General features: G+C 26.5%; 1 protein-coding gene across 1 annotated transcript; it reads right to left on the reverse strand.

Moving 5' to 3' along the window:
* Positions 1-397: 397 nt before the first annotated feature.
* LOC107445703 (uncharacterized) lies at positions 398-14662 on the reverse strand. Its single transcript, XM_087158890.1, has 11 exons — positions 13174-14662; positions 12335-12416; positions 10868-10996; positions 9903-9963; positions 9173-9235; positions 8436-8481; positions 7697-7787; positions 6089-6161; positions 4472-4542; positions 3085-3288; positions 398-2196 (listed from the first exon to the last, which is right to left on the reverse strand). The coding sequence occupies exons 1-11, from the start codon at positions 13317-13319 to the stop codon at positions 1684-1686; spliced, it is 1479 nt and encodes a 492-aa protein (XP_087015016.1). The 5' UTR covers positions 13320-14662; the 3' UTR covers positions 398-1683.
* Between the last annotated feature and the right edge of the window lie 4765 nt (positions 14663-19427).

Genomic DNA, 19427 nt, shown 5'->3' on the forward strand with positions numbered 1-19427 from the left:
TAAAACTGAATTTTCTTTAGAGTGTACGAGGTAATCTAAAACTAATATTTATAAATAGTGTGAAATATATATAAAAATAAATAAAAAGCAAATATTAATTTCAAAATCAAAATTTGACAAGATTTTTGAAGGGCACTCAGAATAAAAATATGTTATGCTTTATAAAAATATATATAGGTCAAAATAAAATTAAAAAAAAAAAAAAAAAAAAAAAAAAAAAAAAAAACAGATTATTAGATATAATAACGAAATGCTTCCATATTCTTTTAGTCCTGAATTCAAGATTTTTAAGAGAAAATTCCTATTTTACATGTGTTTCTATTTTTTAAGTGTATTAGACAATAGCCAAATGTTAAAAATAATGTTATAATGTCAATAGAAATAAACGAGTACTAAGTAAAAAGTAAATAAAACAATTTATTAGAAATATAAAGTTTTTATAAGATAAACAATAGACAACAACATTATACTTATTTACAGAATTTAATTAGATTAAGATAAATCATTCGTCAATAACACGCATTTTATTGTTCAAAGTTAGGTATTTTAAATCATTTCTATAAACTGGGATGCTTTTGTGCAAAGAATTAATTTCCCTTAGGAAATCGCATTCCATCAAATGAAATAAAATTTTTGATTTATATATTCATTATTCTTTTCAAAATTAAGGAATAATAATCAATACTAGTGGAATGGCTATAAGTACAATAATTGGATAGTATTGATAATGCATGATAATGTGCACTATAAAAAAATATTTTAATACAGAATTCACTTCATCTAGAAAATCATACAAAGGCACATTCCTTTCATCAACTGAAACAAGTGTTTTCAAACTGTAATTAAATTTATTGATAAAAATGAGTGATACAAATTGATTCATCAGTATAGACACCATAAATTAGTTTCCACCGGAAAAATATTACACATTGCTTTCTTCATTAATTTTAATTTAATCTTGCGTTAAAACATGATTTGAAATATGGTTTTAGAAAAGTGTAAAGGTGTTTAAATTGAAATTTTTACCATCTTTTAGTTTTATAAAGACTTAATAAGTCCCAAGGTACGTTGGAAAAACCTAACTGATTTAAAAAGAAAAATATATTTTTTTACATTCAACTTTATAAAAAAAAAAAAAAAATTATTTTTACTTTTTTTCTGCTGTAGTAAATCATACAATTCTACTGGAGAATTCATTAAAATCTAAAACAATAATGAAAATCTAATACCAATCACAAAATTAGCGCATGCACATATCTCATACAAAATATGAAATATTCAAAAAAAAAAAAAAAACATATATAAAGGAATAAAAAATAAAATATCACATTCATATCGACTAGACAATCAAACCAAGGGAATATCCCTATAGGTCAATAGAAACATTTAAAATGTTTTTACATTTACGTACAATGATAGATTCTGTTTTAAATAACAAAGGGCAGACGTTGAATCCTGTGTAGAAGGCACTTTGACTAGAACTAAGAATTACAATTACAGAAGCACTAAAAAAAGCTTTCAGATGATAAATATCACATTCATATTGATTAGACAATCAAACCAAGGGAATAACTCTATAGGTCAACAGACAAATTTAAAATGTTTTTACATTTACGTACAATGACAGATTCTGTTTTTAATTCTGTGTAGAAGGCACTTTGACAAGCACGCATATAATAGCTGTTAGATCATCGCTGAATGATCTAGTTTTGGGAGTTTAGTGAAAGGCTTATCGCTGTCATCAGAGCTTAACCGCTTAACAGCTGTGGTGGCGATTTTAGAGTGGAAAATATCCTTTGCAACTTCTTTCTTTGGCACTTTTAGACTATTCACAGCAATGTGTTTTTTTAAATTTCTATGCCATGGAGGTAACGGCAGTTCCATAGGGCGATCTTTTAGATTTTCTGACTTGATCACAGTGCCATTACGAACATATGGTGAAAAAGGCGCTTTGTTCAGCTCATTTTCTTTCTTTCTTCTTTCGATGTATGTTTTCAAAGATATAGAATGTTTAGTTTCAATCTTCACCGATATTTTAGAATCTGTCGAAATGGATTCTGTTGGTGATGGCATTTCAGATTTCATCTCTCCTAATAATGAGGCACCATTCTTTTTGAATTCAGTCTTAATCGAAACACCAGGTTCTACTTTGATTTTGGGAGGTTTCTCAATTTTAATTTCAGGCATTTGGTTAACCTAAAATAAAATATATAAATGGTTGAGAAAAAAGCAAAAATGGTTCAAATTAATTCAAAGAACAGAGTGAAAAATTTAATAAAAGTTTGTTTATAAATGCGTCATTGAATGAAAAAGGAAAAAACTAGGAGAAGTTTGGTATTTTAAAAGGAAAAATTAAATCCTTGGACATTATTTTATAGCCTAAATCTCCTGTAATAATGGTACGTTAAATTTGGAGTAGATAAAAAATAGAACTAATAATTTTTATAAAAAAAATATCAATCATTTTTAAGTTTTTAAATCTTTTTCTTTTTGCACGTAAAATGATTTTTTTTTGAATTACAAATTAATTCAATAGCTGTTGAAATTCGTGCTTTTTTCTGAATTTTCATTTCTTTTTTTGCTCAACTAATGACTATTTTAGTGTTTTTGACAGAAAATTTATGTCTCTCTCTCTCAAGATCTTCATTTTATAAGCGTTTATTTTCTTGCTTTAGTTTATGTCGAAAGCAACTTAAAAGGACAGACAGAGAGAGAGTAATAAATAAGTAACAATATTGTTTCACTTTTTTACTCGAAATGTGAATAAAATGTAAATTCGACTGAATCTAATAGCAAAATTTTCAATTTTAAGTGTGTAATTTTTTTTCGCTTGAAAAATTTTTTTAAATAATATTTACGTAAATTATAATATTGCTTTGTTTATCCGGTAAATGGATTATAATTTTTGAGTAGCTGGTTTGAATATGGTTAAAAAATTTGTTCCCTTTAAACTTGGAAGTTACAAAGACTATTTCCTTCCATAATATCCTGCAGTAAAATCCTTTACATTAGCATAATTTAAAAAAAAATACAAATCTGATAAAATAACAAAGAATTGTACTTATAAATAAAAAGCAAATTTACCTTTTGAATGAAATGCTGGTTTAATTTGAGAGGACTTGTTTCCGATTGGACAGTTGAAATGGATTTTGTTTCCAATGCCGTTTCAGCTTTCACCTTTCCGAATAATGAGGCACCATTCTGTTTACATTCAGTCTTAATCGAAACATCAGGTTCTACTTTGATTTTGGAAGATTCCTCAATTTTTATTTCAGGCATTCTGTGAACCTAAGATAAAACATAAGCATATAAATATTTGAAAAAGCACAAAGGGTTTAAATTATCACAGAGAAAAGAATGTAATATTTAGTAAAAGATAGATTGCATATAAATGTGTCATTAAATGAAAAAATAAAAACTAGACTAAGTTTTGGTGTTTTAAAAGTAAATTCCTAGATATGTAATTTCAGTTTAAATCTCTTGTAAGTACGTTAAATTTGGAATATATGGGGTTCCTAAAAAATTACCAGTCATTGTCAAAATTCATATGTAAAATTTATTTAAACTATACTTAGATTATAATAATAAAAAAAAAGCGTATGCTTAAAATTGATATGTAAATAGTTTTTAAAATTTTTATACGAAAATCAGGGGAAAAAAATACATTAAGCATCTCAAGTATGAAAATGTAGTTGGTTTACATAAGTTTTGTATAATATTATGTCTGAAAATGTGCAAAGTTGAGGAATATTTTCAAACAGTGGTTTCAGCACTTTAAAAAAAATAAAATAATAGAACGAATACAAATTAAAAAAATATATATATTAACCATTTTTCAAATATTCGAATTGGATTTTTTGTTCATGGACATAGATTCTTTTGCAGTACGAATTTATTCAAAAGTTGTTGCAAATGCAAGTGCTTTCTTCTGAAATTTTATTACTTTTTTTGCTTTATGACTATTTATTTATTGTTGACAGAAAATTTATTTATCCCACTCTCAAGATCTTTATTTTATAGGCGCTTATTTTCGTGCTTTAGTTTATGTCAAAAGCAACTTAAAAGACAGACAGAGAGAGAGTAATAACTAAGCTTGATTTATTATAGCTTGAAAAATTATTTTATATTATATTTAAATTATTATGTTGAAGTTATTTAAATGATTATAATATTGTGTTGAATATCCAATATAGAAATTACAGTTTTTGCGTAGACAGTTAGAATACAATTAAAAAATTTGTTTCCTTTAAACTTTGAAGTTACGAAGATTCTATTTCCTTTCATAATATAATAGAATAATTTACATTTAGCATAAAAAAATGCAAGTTTAGTAAAATAGCAAAGCCTTATAAATAAAATATTGATAACATAAATATCACTCTGTGAGAAAACCTATTACACAAGCTTACAAGGAAATTTAAAAATTTTAAAATAACGTAGCATTGTTCTTATAAATAAGAAGCAAATTTACCTTTTGAACAAATCGCTGCTTTAATTTGTGAGGACTAATTTCGACGACATCGAGGAATTCATGAATAAGACCTGTGGAAAAAATAAAAACCATTGAAATATCTATAAAACTTAATCGATTGAGAAAATCATTACAAAGAGTATATCAAACAGTTTGATATTCTTGAACACATTCATTAAATACTGATTTCTTGAAATTTCAGAATGTCTGACTCTTACGTATTTTTGGACATGACTCCTAATTCATCATCATCATGTATTCCGGATTTTCCTTTTTTAGAAGTTTTAAAATTAAAGAAAAATGGATCTTCAATTTTCTGAGTAGCAAAATATTAAAAACTGATTTATTGGGCATTCAATTTAACGTTATATTTTGTTTTGTTGCGCAAAAAAACAACAAAGAAAACACGCGGTTGATCTGTAGCCCGCTGAAATGCAACTACAGAGTTTAAATTTGACGAGCTGGAAGAGCATTTTTATGTGTGATTTTAACTAAATTTTGTTTCGAAATTACAATTTGTTAGTTTAAGAATTTTTTTTCTAACTTTTGGCTTTTAGTTGTGACATCAATTGTTGTAGAATATTTATTTTTCCCTTATGAGATTTTTATTTCTTTATTTTATAAGCTCTAGTTAATTTCAATCAAAGTAGCTGGAAAAAAAAGAAGAAAAAAAAACAAGAGCGAGAGATTATGTGCGTGTTGCCAGATATAAATCTTAACTTTTATAAAGAAATTTTTCTAAGTTAAAAAACTTAATAACGAGCAATGAAAACCGTTCCCTATTTGAATTGTTATTATATAATGTTACAGTTAATTCTCATTTATTCAATATTATTGAGTCACGCAATCTGTAAACTTCAAGTTAAAGTTTTTTTTTTCTTCCAAGTTCAGACGCTTATTTTTTAAATCGAAGTAATCGTCCATTTTGCCATTTTTAACAAGCTCATAAAATGTTCTCACATTAAGCTACAATAATGTTATGTATATGGTATGCTTTGAAAACTAAATATTCTGTGTTTTTGTGGAAGATATTGATGTTTAAAAGGGGAAAAAAGAATGACGAAGGAGAAGCAATTAAGAGAGTTTGAGAGCTGAGATTCCTATAAAATTAAAAGACCCTTATAAACTGTAATTAAAATGTAGTGACAAATTAAACTTAATAAAAATGGAACAAATTTATTGTTTGCTAGACAAAAAGTATAACCATTTTTAACACAACAATATCTGTTGTTGAAAGCATATTATATAAAAATATATCTTTATTACGTGTTTTTTTCACACTTTAAATGGAATTATCAAGAGTTAAAAACACTAAACCGGTTCACTTATTTCATAAAAACATTACATTTTCTTAGAAAAAGAAAGAAAGAAAAACTATTATGCAAGAACAGTTTCGACTGCAGATGGAAGAGATCAAGTTGGAAGAGAACGAGTTGAAATATTTTTACATTATAAATTTTCTCTAATAGACGAATTAATAAAATATAAAAACTCAAAATAAGATTCGGAAATTTTAATTCTTAAAAAGTTACGCTACACAAAATCCCTCCCTGTAATTTATTGGAATAAAAACGTTATCAATAAAAGTAATGAGAAAAAAAAAGAAAAGATGCGTACCTTCCAAAGTTTTATAAGACACACTCGGATCAATATAAAGAAACCAGTCCTTTCCTTTTGAACAAGGTTCAATCTGTAAAATTAAAGCAGAGAATGAAATGCAATTTAATATACCATACATATTTTTAAACATTATGTGTATAGAGAGAAAGATAGAAGAAAAATTATTGCTAAATAAATTGCTTAAAAAAGTTTTGAGAATTTTAAAAAAATTAAGAAGCCGGAGAAAAAAAAAGAAAAAGATATAATGCTGTAAGATGAGAATGAGATCTTATCTTTTCCTTATTTTGTATTTTAGAGTCTTAATTTTAAAAAAAAAATTTTTTAAATAATTTATTTAGCAATTATTTTTCTTTCTTTAAAAATACATTTTTCTTGCTTTCTTTGTATTTTTAACTTATTTCATAGGTTCTATGTACTTGCAGCTTATGCACAGGAAATAAGACTTATTATTTTTTCTTAATTTTTGTAGAAAAAATCTGTGTTCTCACTTATCTGTGTTCTTTTTTTTTATATCTTTTTATTGTGTTATATATACACACACATTATTGGATTAAATTTAGCAAGAGTTTTAATCTTTCAGTACTTAAATATTCAAAACTAAATAGAATAGTTTTATCGGAACTACTTTTAACAGTAAAGAAAATCGGGAGTAATCTACGCTAGCTGAGATTAAACTAAATTGTTAATTTTATTAATTAGAAATCAATTTTGAAATTTAGCTAAAAAGCAAATGAAATATTTTCTAATTACACATAAGTGTTCTGAACGTGAAGTACAAATGTTCAGAGATATTATTTGAGTTCATGCAATTCATCATGAAATCGTGTTACACGAAAACAATCAGAAAAAATATGAGTTTTGATGTTTCAATTGAAACTGAACTATTATTTCTCCTCTAAAACTTTTTTTTTCATTCAAAAAATATATCTGAAATTAAATATATTAGTAAATGCTATTGGATATAAATTTTTAATTTACAATAAACGTACACAGTATGCTTTAAAAGTTTTATGTATTCCAACTGTTTCTAAGAACTGTCAAGTTTGAGTAATTCAATGCACTTTTCTGCAATAAATTTCATGTATTCTTCTAAAACCATCTTAAAGAGACGGAATCTTGGACTTAAAAAATTGAAGCACCCTTTTTAACGATAATAACATATCGGAGTGCTAAGTAAAATATTCTTATACAGTTTTAAATTACCGTCGAAAATTCTTGATAAAGAGAATTTAAATTAAAAAAATAATTTAAAGTCGCACAAAAAAAATTTCCTATTTTAAAATACTAAATAAAAATTAATAATCATTGTAAAAGAAAATTATTTTATACAAAAAAAAGGATAAATTAAAAGAGAAATTAAATCTCCATTACACATTATTATGAAAATTAAAAGAAATTAAGCTTAAGAAACTGTGATTAATATAAAAAAACAAACCTCTGAAAAAATTAATTCCTGCTTGTGTTAAATTTTTTTTAAAACAGCCATTAATTTTTTTAAAATTAAAGCATACATTATTTTCATACAATAAAGAATTAATTCCTGAAAATAATTAAATCAAATTATAAATTAGAGTCAATGTCAATAACATCTCATTTAAATCTTACCTCCCAATTAGTCCACTTGCAGGCCAAATGAAAACAAAAGCAAGCAACTACTCTAGGCTTGTACTTGAGGCACATGTTGGTCAGATGCAAGCTAAATTAAAAAGATAAAATATTAGTAAATAGTAAAGATAAGAGATTAGTAAATAGTAGTTTCCAAAAATAAAAATTTATAAATTATGCGATCCCACCATTTATTTTAAAATTTTTTGCTTTCTGCATGCGTATGTGGCACGTTTTAGTTCCTTCAAAAGAGGATTTGTTCTATTGAAATTTTTTTTTCGAGTTAATTTGTGATTATTTTCAAAATATTGAAATGGAACATCCAAGTTCTGACAAACTAGTATTGTCGACCCTTTTTTTCTTTCTTTCTTTTGTCTTTAAACTAGGTTCTGAGACGGCACAAGCTGCTCGTAATATATGTGCTGTGCATGGAGAGAATGCCGTAGCTGAAGAAGTCGTATGGAAAATTTAAAAATGTCAACTTTGAACTGAAAGACGTACCTCGTTCTGAACATTTCGTTGAAAATTGAGGGGATTAAACTTTTAGACGAAAATTCTTGCCGAACGACAAGGGAAGAAATTGAACTACCCTTTCTCACAGTAAACTTTTAATAACATTCGAGAAAAAAGAGACGGGACCTTAGTTGCCAACCCAATAGAAACAAAATTTCTATAAATCAGGTTAAACAGAAAAAAATAAGGTATGATTAAAATACATGGGAAATATAAAATATCATACCTGTTTGTAGCGATGAGGTTTGACACTCGAGTAAGATCTTTTCCGGCTGTAAATAGAAAAAAAAAAAATTAAAATAAAATAATCTTTTTAAAGCAAGATAAAATTACAATTTTACTAACCCCAAAGGCACATTTTACTAATGTAAATTGTTTAAAAAACGTTAAAAAAGAATTTTTTAATAAATTTGAGCAAAATTTCGTAGAAAATTAAAAACAAAAGTATACATATATTATATATATATATATTTTTAGAATTAGACCTTTAAAGTTAGAAAAGGAATCATAATTTATTTAACTAGTAAAAATTGTGTTTTTGAAAATGTTAAATAAATATTGGTTTAACAATCATAAAAATTATTTAAATTTTTTGCCCTCCAAATAATAGTAAAAATATAGGTTAAAACATTACAAAAGAAGTTTTTCTTAAATTCAAAGATTCTTCGAATTTTTGGCTTTTATCAAATTTCTTTAATTTAGTGTGTAAAAAAACACAGTAAAAAAAATAAACACAAAATTAAACTTTAGCTCTGAAAGCTATAAACTTGAAGAATTTGCAAGAAAATTCAATTTAGTATATCATAAGACAAAACTAGTTAAACTGATTTCGCCTGTATTTATAAACAGAAAAAAGAATTACTCTTCACTTTTGACAATTCACGTTAAATCAGTTAAATTTATTAAGAACGCTCCAGAATCAAAACTAAAGTTAAAGCTTTATTAATGCAATAAAATACTCACCATTAACCATTTTGCAAATCCGTTCCACATAGGGATGAAGATGGTCAACGTTCAAATCAAATCCTGGAAGAAAAAAAAGTAACTCAATTTTATCTGATACTATATTGTAGACAAACAAAACTATTCAAAATTATAAACAATCAATAAACACTGAGCGAAATACAAATAAATAAACTCTCAATAAAGCGATGGGAATATTTAAGTTCGACATGGGCCTTTATTGTTTTTCAAAAGATAGTCCTTTTTCTTCTCTTTTTAAAATCCGTTTTCCTGTCAAACAAAACAGAACGTCGTCACTAATAGAACGCCACAAAGAACAGAAATTAAAAAAAAAAATTCTTTTGCTTGATTACAGTTTAATTTATTCCATTTTTTAGAATATTCGTATGAAATTGATAAAACATTAATTTAAATTTATTCATAATTTTTTCAAGGATAAAATTTAAAGGACTAGGACTTTTACAATAACAATCTGCCTGCGTTAAGTAGCAGACAAATTCGTATTTATGAAGATAGTGTTGCAAATTCATTCCGTAAATTCAGGTTTTCGGCCTGTTGATGTAAAAACTGTGACGGAAAAAAACGAGTGCCCACGCGTGCAAGAAATTTAATTGTTGCTTGTAAAATTTAGAATGTCCTGGAGTTGGATTACGGCTTTACTCTTTACCAAAACATTTAAATCTGCCATATAAATAATTAGAAATAGAAAAATAAATTATGCTAAAATTACCTAAAGTCAAAAGCAAAGCTTGTTCAAGTGCAATTAATTCATGCTCCTTTTTCTGATAAGCCTGGATGGAGAAAAAAAATCATTAGAAACTTAGAAAACAACTATTGAAATTCAATTCTTATATATATATATATATATATATGTATAACTCACAAAATAAAATAAAATATTATTGTAAACTATTATTATTTCAAAACAGTTACATCAAAGTTATTTAATTTTGGTACTGTAACCAAATATAGACTGTTCCCTAAAAATAAATAAATAGATAACGAATAAAAAAAAATAAATTAAAACATATAAATTAAGCATACAAAGGTAACCGTTCAGTTTAAATTGTTCATCAATTCATAAATATATATAAATTTAAATAATTGTATTCGCTATATTACTGAAATATTACGGAGAATTTGTAAATCTTTATTAAAAAAAATTAAGGGTAAAAGTAATTTCATCAATAACTACTAGAGTTTATAAAAAGAAAACCTTGAAATAAGAAAAATACGCTAAATTCTTCATATAAATAAATCTGAAAATGATTATTTTACATTAAACTTAGAATAATTAGAATTTAGGCCATTAAAACCCCATTAAAGTTAACTTTTTTAGATTTTCACTGCAATCGGAAAAAAGGGAGTAAACGAAAAGAGAAATGTTTGGAAAAAAAAAAAGAAGAAAAAACCTTGGATACACCTCCTATAATGTAAAACCATATATTCAAAGTTAAAATAATAAAGTTGCTTAACCATACGCATTTAGATAGTATAAAATCGTCAAACATTAAACAAACAAGTACAATCATAAATCAATAAACAAGAATACAGTTTCAGCTGGATTTAAAAAAAATACCAAATAATGAAGCAAACTTTAAAAAAACTGCTGATTAATGAAGATTAAGTTAACTCTAATACTATTATTCTAAAGTAAAAACAACAATTATTAAAATGTAAGTCAATCGTACTTACTGTGGAGCGAACATCTAACGTTGCCGTATGTCCATTAATTAAACAATGGGACAACTTAACCACGTGTTCCAGTCTCCTTTGCTGACTTTCTGCTTTAGATGCTAGAAATACGGCAGCCGCCGACAGTCTCTGCAAAAAGAGAGCGAGAATATGGTTAGAATGTGATTAAAAAATGAAGGGGAAAAAAAACTGTAAGAACGTGGTTAGAATGAGATTAAGAAATGGGGAAAGAAATAAACAAAGTAGTTTTTCACAAGATTTGAAATTTTCTTTCTCATCATAAAACACATTAATGAAAATAAGCTTTACGAAATATAAAAAAAACATGCTTTCTGCATCCTATTTAAATTAAAAAGCGTAAAAGTCCATTGTTTTACAGACATAATAATTTCGTCAAAATAAGTAGAATATTCTTTTCGTATGAATATGTCTGTGATTTCGTTATTCGTAGAAAGCTTCGGAATTATAAATTTCAAAATATATAAATTAATTTAATGTTTTTGATGTATACAAAAATACTTAGTATTCATATTATCTGATCTTCACTTTACTCAATTTCGATTCATATTCAATGAGTTTTTACCTGTCTTCTTAAAAACGAATTATGTTTAAAACCCATTATTTAAATTAAATAAACCTTTTTAAAATAATTAAAAATAATTAAAACCTTTAAAAATTCGGATTTCCCTTCGTATAGCATCAAATAAAATTAAATAATCATATTTCAAATTTAAATTTATAAGTTTGCAATGATTTTTAGCATTAATAGTAATTTTTTGCACTAACTTTTAAGATATTAAGAACTCAAAAATTGCTGTACTCCAATATATCAATGGTAAAAGTTTTAGAAATGTAAAGGTTTTTCTGTTTGATTTTGCAACAGTATTATATTGAAGCACTTACAAATTTTTTCATATTGTATTAAGAGATTCAAAACTCTCACTATGCTAATACGGTAAATTTTATACATCTGTCTTTGTATAGCTGTACATTTAATACATTTGCGTTTGTATATCTTGTCTTATTTGTCTTTGTACATTTGTAGAGCTGAATTTGTTTTTTTAAACTCAAATTAATAAAAAAGAACACAGGTAAAGTTGGATTAAAAAAATACTTAAGTATGGAGAAAAATTAAGCATATAATTTTAGGGTCCCCATCTTACAAAATATAAAATTAACGCTTTAATGAAGCTTTTTTTTTAAAAAAAGAAAAGAAGAGAAATGCATCGAAACCAGTCGTATACCTAAAAAAAATAATGTAAATCTGAAAAAGCTGAGTTAAAACGCAAAGTTCTGTAGTTCAAAACTAGTAAGGGAATATAGCATTTTTACATTAAAATTGATTTAAGTATAAATAAAAACTTTAACTGAAGATTAAAGTTTTGTACATGTTATTTAAGGTTTGATACTAAATAGAAAAAAAATATATTTAAAAAATAGATAATAAAATAACAAATTTTCACTTACTAACATCGGAACCTCCACAAAAGAATGGATCATGTAGAATCTATGCATGAAAACGATAGCAGTACTAATGCACAATTGATCTCTAATACAAAGTTAAAGAAATAACTCACTTTCTCTCGTGTATAAATACTTAATACAAAATAAAACTAAACGAAAAACTAGCCCTTACATATCAGAGAAATTTTTAAAAGAAAGAGAAATTTATTTAAAACAAATTAAAGACAATATTAATTAAACTCTGAAAATAAAGTTATTGCTCTGTACCGATGTATATTACTGCCATATAATTTAACAAGAGTAAAAATCCACTCATAAAACATTAAAGCATATATTTCGTCTCGCATGCATTTCAAACTACAAAAAAGAATTAAACTCCTAAATTTTAATGTTATGGCTTTTGGTGGTTCCAAAAATAATATATTTAAAAAAAAGAATGCATAAATGTAAACAAAACAGGCATATGTATAGCAAACACGTGCTGGATTTTGATATTAAAAAGAATCTATTAAAAAAAATTAACTATTCTATTAGTATACCATATTTATAAATATTAGTATCACACATTTATCATAACAATAATTTTTACACTGCTATTATCGTTAATTTATTAAAAACGTTTAAACTATATGCATAATTTTTAATTAGTGGCAGTTTTCCTCCTGTATTTTTCTAAACTAGAAATTTTTAATGTATAAATATAATCATGTTAATAGCATTGAGAAAACATAAAAAACGTGCAAACTTACGAACTAGTTAACTGTTATACCGGTTCACACAAAATACAATATAATTAACACCAGTTAATACATTTGAAAATATATATATAAAAAAAAGGATACAGTAGCAAGCGATTTCCCATGGACTGGATGAAGGCTGCAGCATGTTGGCGATACTTCATTTCTTTCTCGATGGACACTCCGTGTTTCCTACTTGGCGTAGATGTTAACTGATCTACACTAAAATACCACCGATCGAACATTTCCATTTAAACACACTCGGTTATTTAATTAAAAACAAAACTAAAACTGCCAAAACTGAAGAGAAAGAACTACGTTTTTAAGAACGAGACTGAATGTACAGAGATGCTGTATTATAGATGCACACACAGAATATACTCCTTATGAAACTCTTATATGTTGCAATGAGTTAAAAACCCATCTCATTGGTTAGTGTTGATAAAGTTTAGTTAGCAGGTGGGGTGGGAAGGGGCTATCCCCCCATTGTAAGGGACAATGGCAACAAGTTCAGATAAGATTCTGAATTGGTTGTTATTTCTCCCCCCCCCCCACTTTCTTGACTTTCATAACTATGAATGCAAATTTATGACAGATAGTTAATATTTCACATAGACATTATGTATGGGGTATTGCAGCTTAGTTCGCAAGGTGGTCAAACTGAAAAGTGATGCTGTGGTAGATCCCTATTATTATTATTATTTAAAAAAAAGATACAAAGAAAACAACTATGTTGTCCAATGTTATTTCCTTAGAAGTTAAATACAATTACTCACAGGATTCAATAAAAATTTACCTTCGTTATAAAAAGTAACATTTTATTATAAAGAATGTGTGTACATATATATATATATAAACACATTGTTTGTAACAAAATATTACTTCTTAAAAGATATTTTAAATAGCCTAAGCATATATTTTTCTTGTACTTTTTTACGAATACTTGATTGAAAAAAATAAATATAAATTGTCCCTTTCATATTTAATTAGAAACTTGCAAAAATATTACTATTATTTTACTGGTTGGGTAATAATTAAATGCAAACTTGTTTTTATTTAATAATGTAATCAAAATAATAATTTTTTTTCTCTTCTTTTATTATAAGCTAGTATTAGATCAGAATCGAGAAATACGTTTTCCTTAGTACATCAATCGTGCGTAAGTGCATTTCCTTAGCACATCATACTCAAATGTAAGAAGAAAAAAGTAATTAAATAAATGAATAGATGTATTTTAATTAACTCGATTGTGAATTTTAAGCTATAGTCTGACACTTTTAAATTGTAACCGTTATATCCAAAAGAGGGGAGAAAAACATTTTTCAAAATTTATCGGTTGAATCAAAAAGATTTTATAACTTATACGCATGCAAATAAGCGAAATTCGTAACTTTTTAAAAGCTAATGATTATTAAAACGCATACATCTATTTCCAGACGATATCAATTCAATAAATAATCAATTCAAAAACTAATACGAATCTTAAAAATGGAATAACGAATTATTTTATATCATATACGAAAAAAGTTTTATATTTTATTTAATATTTTTCACTTATATTGTGGAGCTTTCAGCAATTAGCAGATTTCTGAGAAACGGAAATTATAATCGGAAATAACAAATAGAAATACTGATAAATTTTAAGAGATATGTGAATAAGTTTTTATTTATTTTACGTTCATTTATTAGATTTATTTTTCTTTAATTTTGGATTGTAAAAAAAAGTTTATTAATTAAAATTATTTTTAAATAATAATGAATAATAATCTTGTTATTATTATAATTAAAATTAATTAGTTTTAAATTCCGTATTTTTTTTCAATTTCTTATTTGGAGATTTGTGAAATAAATAATATCTATTAAATTTCCTTACATGTCTCTTAGAATTAATTTATAAAAGGAAATACTAATTAGTTCTAAGCGATATGTGAAAAGGTTTTTATTTTTTAATTATTCATTTGTAATCATTTATGATCTTCATTATTATTCATGGATTTTTGTTAATTTTAAATGAAAAAAATTTTATTTTGTATTTTATTTTTTCTATTTTTAATGCGAAAATTTGATTAATTTCGTAAAAAATTCAAATTTCAACTTTGGAAATGATAAAAAAAAATACTAATTGTAAAAGTTATGTGAACAAGTATTTATTTATTAATATTATTTCATATTTATTTTGTAATATTAAATAATAAATAAAAATATTTTAATTTATGAGGGAGATTTGAGTAATTAGAAGATTTTGAAGAAAATGGTAAGTAGTCGCTATGAGATAATTAATTTTTTAAGAGGTCCAGCAGAGGTTAAAGAGGTTGTATCATGAATGAAGCTTTCTGAAAACTCTATTTCTAAAATATATAAACAGTTTTTATCTTTCCTTAGTGACAGATACTGTTCACGAGTTAGTTGGTTTCTCGTTGGTTTACCGTTACTTTTTTCCGTTTTTTGGGGAATGTCTGCTTACTGACGCGTTCTGTCCTTCTACAGTGAAACACTTTTACAGGGTGTTTTCATATTGTTGTGAGACCAGTTACAATCTATTGCTGCAAACACTCCATTATAACACCTGATACCAGTTTGTTGTTACGTTTACACACTGTTATTCTAATGTCAATGCGAAACTGAGCCATTTATTCCACTATGGAAAACGAATTTAAGTTTCTTTTCATTTCCTTTTTAAATTCAAGAATATCACATCAAAAAGAGCAGTTAAAGGCTTTTGTGCTTTCAACATTTTCCCCTGCATATCAATGGATTGCAAAAATCTGGAGAAAGTGATTTAAACCCCTCTTTCTTTTGTCGTTAGCCCTCAATGAACTTGAACTCTTTCTATGAACAAAGACCGAGGTGACAGGACCACCAACTCTTTCCTCAGGTGGTCCTGTCGCATTCCCTTTGTTATCTATAGTTATAAAGATGTCGAAATGATTGTCAATGATTTTTCATTATTGAGATTTTTGAAGTGCGTATTGTCTAATCGTGTGAAAATCAGAGTTTGTTGTAAACATTCATAGCTTTTGTAAACTTCTTTACAAAGGGTTAAATGAATTAATCTATCATATTTTTCTTGTTTGGAATTTGTTCAGAAACTTCATGTTATAAAGTACATTTTATTTAAGAACTCATGGGTTATTATATGTATTGCAAGTTGACTGAATTCCTGCTACTACTTTGTTCCTTTTATCACACTGCCATTTTTTTTTCAAAACGTAGAAAATCATAAGAAAAAAGTAAACAAAAGTATTTAAAAAATTTTTTAAATTTAATCCTCAAGAGATGAAACGCTTACCTCCCAATGATATGGCGTGGGTTTGAATCTCAACGTTTGACTGGTAGACACGAATTCTGCACCTGGCTCGCACTGACCACCGTAACTTCAGTGGTAGACGGGTTATGGGTTGGAGGTTAAATTTCACCCATTACATGATTCAGGAGTTCCCTTGTATGATGGATTGGGTTTAAAATTACAAGGCTACGAAGTTGAACATTGGTAGTCACAAACTCAAGATGGCTGTTTAACGACGATTATAAAAAATTAAAAGGAAGGTTAGAGATCAAAATCGCTTAGCAACGGCACGACATTATTTTCCGGTATCTAGTTTTATATATTTTAATAATTCAGGCAGTTCTAATCAGAATAACTAATTTTTTTTTAAAATCCAGAATCAAATATTACAGGGTTGCCACACAGATCTGGAGAGAAAATTCCCTGTGTTTTGCCTGTACATATTGTACACAATATATTAAGAGGAAACACACAATCATTGTACTCTTGAATGACCTATATTAGTCTAGCTATACTTTTTTTAATTTCTGGTGAAACTTAAAAAAATAAAGAACAGCTTAATATTAATATACTTAAATCAAATAATGCTGTAATAAATGGAATAGTTTAGCATAGTTGAAATATCATCCTTAATTATCGCAAAGATTGCGCTTTGAATGGTTACCACATTCATAGACAAAAATAAGAAATAAAAATTCCCTCTATTCTCTTAAGGAAAAATCGGGGTTTAAATGAGGTATTTCTAAAGGTATAAAGGAGGTTGTTATTTAAATACGTCGTTAGGTTGAAAAAGGGGCAAATGAATACCTCAAAATTAACCTTAAATATACCTCCAGAGGTATATATGTATCAACCTAAGGTGTTTCAGTTTACATCTGTGGAGAGGGAGATATTCACTACTTTAAGGTGTTTCGTTTTCAACCTTAGGTTATCTTAACAATCTGAAGTATATTTTTTTACATTTGTGAAAGTATTTATTAAACATCCTAAGGTGTTTCATTCAACACTTCAGGTTATTGTAAATCTACCTCAGGTGTATTTTTTGACAGTTGAGAAGGTAATTTTTTACTAACGTGAGGTGTAATATGTCTGACCTCAGGCAATTATTTTTCAACCTCAAATATCTATTTTTATGGTTGTAGAGGTACTTATTCATGAGCCCATGTTGTGTCGTTTTATACTTCAGGGTATTTTAAACCTACCTCAGGTGTTACTTGTTATAGTTGGAAAGGTGATTTTTTCTAACGAGAGGTGTATTATGTTCTACCTCAAGTATCTAATTTTATGCTTGTTGAGGTATTTATTTATCAACCAATGGTTAGCCGTTTTATACTTCAGGTTATTTTAAATCTACCTCATTTGTAATTTTTGACAGTTGGAAAGGTAATTTTCTACTAACGTCAGGTGTTTTATGTTCTACCCCAAGTTATTATATTTCTACCTCAAGTATATTTTTATGCTTGCACAGGCATTTATTTATCTACCTAAGGCAGTGTTTCCCAAAGTGTGGTACGCGTACCCCCAGGGGTACGGGAACTGTTTAGCGGGGGTACGCGTTCTTAAGCGAAATATCTTGCAACAAACGAAAATTTCAAAAAAATTTATTTGAAAACAAAGCTAGCCATGAAAATTTACGAATGCGTATTTTTCCATTGGCTATTTTTTGCAGAGTTAACAGCTAATAATTAGTGGGTGATGTCAACAGATAGTTGTGATTTTTATTTTTGTGCAATTTCTTCATAGTAAAGATTTGTAATAAATTCTACTTATTTTGATTATTTTTATAAAATATAATATTTATCCCTAACATAGAATATGGATGGTTGGTTAGTATCTAAAAAACTTTTGAACCAAAAACGAAAAATGTCTTTAAAAGAATACATTAATTTTTTTATTAGTGGTACACTGAGTTACGAAAAATTTAGAAAGGGTACGCAAAAGTCATAAGTTTGGGAAACACTGACCTAAGGTGTGCCATTTTGCACTTCCAGTTATTATAAATCAACCACGAGTGTATTTGAAAGGTTATTTTTCATTATGTTCCATGTTCTACCTTAGGTTATTATTTTGTAACCTCAAGTATATATTTTTGTATTTTTAGAAGCATTAATTTATCAACCTAAGATACGACATTTTACACGTCAGGCTTAATATAGCTCAACTTAAAGCTGTTCTTTTTTTATACCTAACGAAGGTAAGAATTTACAAACGTGAGGTGTTATACGGTTCACCTAATTTATTAATTTTTAACCTTACTATTATATAAAAAATAATGCATATCTTTACATTTTTTCACTAGTACAGATCTTCATTTATCAACATGAAGTTTTTAAGATTACACCTTCGGCAGTAATTGCTTCTTTTGTTAAACTGTGAAAGAAAGTTTCAAATACATAGTTCTTCTGCAATTTTAATAAATTCAATTAAATTATCTTGATATGACACTTATCCGAATTCTAAAGTTAAAAAAAAAAATTATTTGTGGGAACTTACTTTTTTATAAGATAGATGTCTAAGGTGCTTGAATTTTTCAAGCTCAAATTTAAATAATTAGTCAGCTGAAATTCAAAATACTTTTATTTAAAACTAAGATTTCATTTTTTTTTACAAACCAACAAAAGTATTTTAAATATTGATTCCTTTTCTCTGTTGAAAGTAGTATTGAAACCTAGTATTGAAACCTCTGTCTTGGAAGTATTGAAACCTAAAAAAAAAGAATATGAATTAGTAAGATACTTATAAAGTAAGATATTTACAATAATAGTGACAGGTTTCAAAATATTAGAAATTTTTTTTTTCATGATTTAAATTAACTGGATGGAACTAATTTTCTTTTTCAGATAAATGGCATTCCACTTCTGTGATTTCTATTTAATCCTCGTATCTAAAAGTGTGACAGGTACCACAACCACAAAATAAAATACACTGAAGAAAGTAGTACCAATTGTAACAACCGTTACTTTCAAATATATAATTCCAATCTTATTTGGCAATCTTATTGGAATTAGCTAAAAAAACATTTTAAAATTATGACAAATTTATTTGCAAGATAAAGCTATTTGGAAATGATAAA

Source organism: Parasteatoda tepidariorum, chromosome 3 (assembly GCF_982258835.1).
Source record: "Parasteatoda tepidariorum strain Cologne lab strain chromosome 3, Ptep-v5.0, whole genome shotgun sequence".
NCBI classification, from domain to species: domain Eukaryota; kingdom Metazoa; phylum Arthropoda; class Arachnida; order Araneae; family Theridiidae; genus Parasteatoda; species Parasteatoda tepidariorum.

Bases quoted from the DNA above. Each gene is read 5' to 3' on its own strand.
- LOC107445703 (XM_087158890.1), bottom strand. From the start codon at position 13,319: ATGGAAATGTTCGATCGGTGGTATTTTAGTGTAGATCAGTTAACATCT. The intron at 9,236-9,902 runs GTAATTTTAGCA...TTTTTCTTCCAG, and splicing joins AGCTTTGCTTTTGACTTTAG to GATTTGATTTGAACGTTGAC. The intron at 3,289-4,471 runs GTAAATTTGCTT...GTTTTATCTTAG, and splicing joins AGCAGCGATTTGTTCAAAAG to GTTCACAGAATGCCTGAAAT.